Source organism: Berghia stephanieae, chromosome 3 (genome assembly GCF_034508935.2).
Source record: "Berghia stephanieae isolate SIO BIC M18660-M18661 chromosome 3, UCSD_Bste_1.3, whole genome shotgun sequence".
Taxonomy (NCBI): Eukaryota; Metazoa; Mollusca; class Gastropoda; order Nudibranchia; family Aeolidiidae; genus Berghia; species Berghia stephanieae.
This window is the reverse complement of record NC_088362.1, coordinates 106,877,812-106,880,311: the sequence shown is the minus strand read 5'-3', so window position 1 is coordinate 106,880,311 and position 2,500 is coordinate 106,877,812. Positions and strand designations below refer to the sequence as shown.

Here is a 2,500-nt window from a genome sequence, read left to right as displayed (position 1 = left end):
GCCAGTGCTCTACCAACTGAGCAGTCTGGAGCCCCCACCCTCCCCTGTTCGATCGCACCTGGTGCCAGTGCTCTACCAACTGAGCAGTCTGGAGCCCCCACCCTCCCCTGTTCGATCGCACCTGGTGCCAGTGCTCTACCAACTGAGCAGTCTGGAGCCCCCACCCTCCCCTGTTCGATCGCACCTGGTGCCAGTGCTCTACCAACTGAGCAGTCTGGAGCCCCCACCCTCCCCTGTTCGATCGCACCTGGTGCCAGTGCTCTACCAACTGAGCAGTCTGGAGCCCCCACCCTCCCCTGTTCGATCGCACCTGGTGCCAGTGCTCTACCAACTGAGCAGTCTGGAGCCCCCACCCTCCCCTGTTCGATCGCACCTGGTGCCAGTGCTCTACCAACTGAGCAGTCTGGAGCCCCCACCCTCCCCTGTTCGATCGCACCTGGTGCCAGTGCTCTACCAACTGAGCAGTCTGGAGCCCCCACCCTCCCCTGTTCGATCGCACCTGGTGCCAGTGCTCTACCAACTGAGCAGTCTGGAGCCCCCACCCTCCCCTGTTAGACCTGTGTAGAAAGTTCTTTGAGACAACACATGGGGTCGTGCATTATCCTTCAAGAAGAATAATTGAAGTTCTCTACGATGCCTGAAAAGCGAGCTGACATATTGTGCCAGGATTGAGTCATTATGCACCCTAATACGATTCAATAGTCTGATGTCACGCCGCCCGGCAACGGCCGCCATCTTGGTTCTAAACAAAGAAAATCATTACTTTTTATTTTTCATGCTGGCTAGAATTTTTCATATGCCTTGTGATCAGAATGTATAAAAATCAAAACATGATCAAATATATGTGTTTTTTTTTTCCTATGGATACGCTTTTATGCTCGCCGGAGAAATATTTCATACGGGCGTCCGCCATTGTTCCGATAGTTTAGAGCCAGTGTTACTAAGTTACCATGCGTCATTAGGAAGGAAGTGACGTTACGACTGTTGAAGAGTATTGTATGGTGGTTTGTTTTATACTTCCCCATATCCTAACGGACCAACGGTCTCAGCTCAAGACCTATTTCACTCATTTAGCAGTGTAACGATGACCTACCCGACGCCATATTCTTTGCAGTCTATCAGCATCATCAAAGCAAAGAAAGGTCTAGCTTACTGTCGTCAGAGAAAAAAAATGGAACAAAGATTCTTGACCAACATCTCATAAAAGCCTTACAATCATATTGGTGTCTCACTTTAGCAGACTTGATGTTTTCAGATTGTTCTTGTGTATTGTGGTTATGTTTTTCCCAATTTCGCCATGTTGCTTCCTAGGAGTGATGTACATTGCCAAAATGAATGGAATGCACGTAATCACCAACGGCTATTGTTAATGTTTCTCTTATTTTGATCTGTCGATATTTTTGCTGTCTTTTCTAGCTTTGATAGAAGTATGAAAATGTTTGTTAATCTTGCCGATTTTCAGAAGATTTGTGTAAAATTTCATTGCCGTTCCCACTTTAGATAGTATGCGCTTGGCTAAGAAGTTCATAACATTGTCATCCGGAAGTATAACGGACCAACACACAAAACTATGTGTAACCATGAACGTTTATAGCCTGGTTAATACAGTTTAGTGAGAATTACTCATGAACGCGGATGGCAAAAATAACGATAACAAAGACCTGAGTGACGTCAACTTCGAACTATCTATAGTCAGCATGTTTATGTGTGACACGTGTTATGATATTAAAGACTGCTACGTTCTGGCCGCCAGTTTATATTGACGCTCAGTAGATTTCAAAATTACGAAACAACTTTCTTTTTTTTTGTTTTTTTGTTTTTTTTCGTGGTCAGGCGAGGACTGTCTTCAAATCTTCAAGGACAGGAACTGGCAGTGGAATGACGAGGACTGCGACCACACGGCCTATTTCATCTGTGAAATTCGGTAAGGGATATTATTTTACCCTTTTTAAAAACATCTTTCAGTCAAAAAAAAATAATTGGGTATCAAGGCAGACATTTAAGCGGCAGCGTGGCTCAGCGGTACGGTCTTTGCTTCCTACCCGAAATGTACCTAGTTCAATCACCCGCCGCTGCGTTGTGTGGCCTTGAGCAAGTCACCTCGCCCTAACTCACTTTGCGGCGCTGCTCTGCGGCTGACGCCTGGGTTATTCCAGTCTTCCCTTGGAATAGACCCTAAAGACAAAAATTCCCGTTGGGGATGAATGAAGGGAATTTTATTTATTTTTTATTATAGTTAGTTGAAAATTTAAAAAAATATGTATATATGGAACAGTGACAGTCAAGGCAGAAAGATGATTCCCGAAATTAAAATTAGACAATCGGGTGATCTTTTTGGTGTCATGGCAGCACGTCTTACTCTTTAAACAGAGGTCTCGGGTTCGATTCCCCCGTTAAGGCAGATTTTTCGGCGATGATTCTGATCTTTTTATACTTCTTTCTGATTTTTTCTGACACTGTTTAATCCACAACTAATCGAATTAAAAAAAAAAATTCTGTT

At 44.5% G+C, this 2,500-nt stretch overlaps 1 protein-coding gene across 2 annotated transcripts in view; it reads left to right on the top strand.

The window, feature by feature from the left end:
• Positions 1–2,500, top strand: part of LOC144969729 (C-type lectin domain family 10 member A-like) — a 12,194-nt gene that overhangs the window by 9,197 nt on the left and 497 nt on the right. For both annotated transcript variants that reach the window (XM_078908889.1, XM_078908888.1), the window contains one exon: positions 1,834–1,924. In XM_078908889.1, the coding sequence (XP_078765015.1) occupies positions 1,834–1,924 (91 nt within the window). The remainder of the gene's footprint in view (positions 1–1,833; positions 1,925–2,500) is intronic.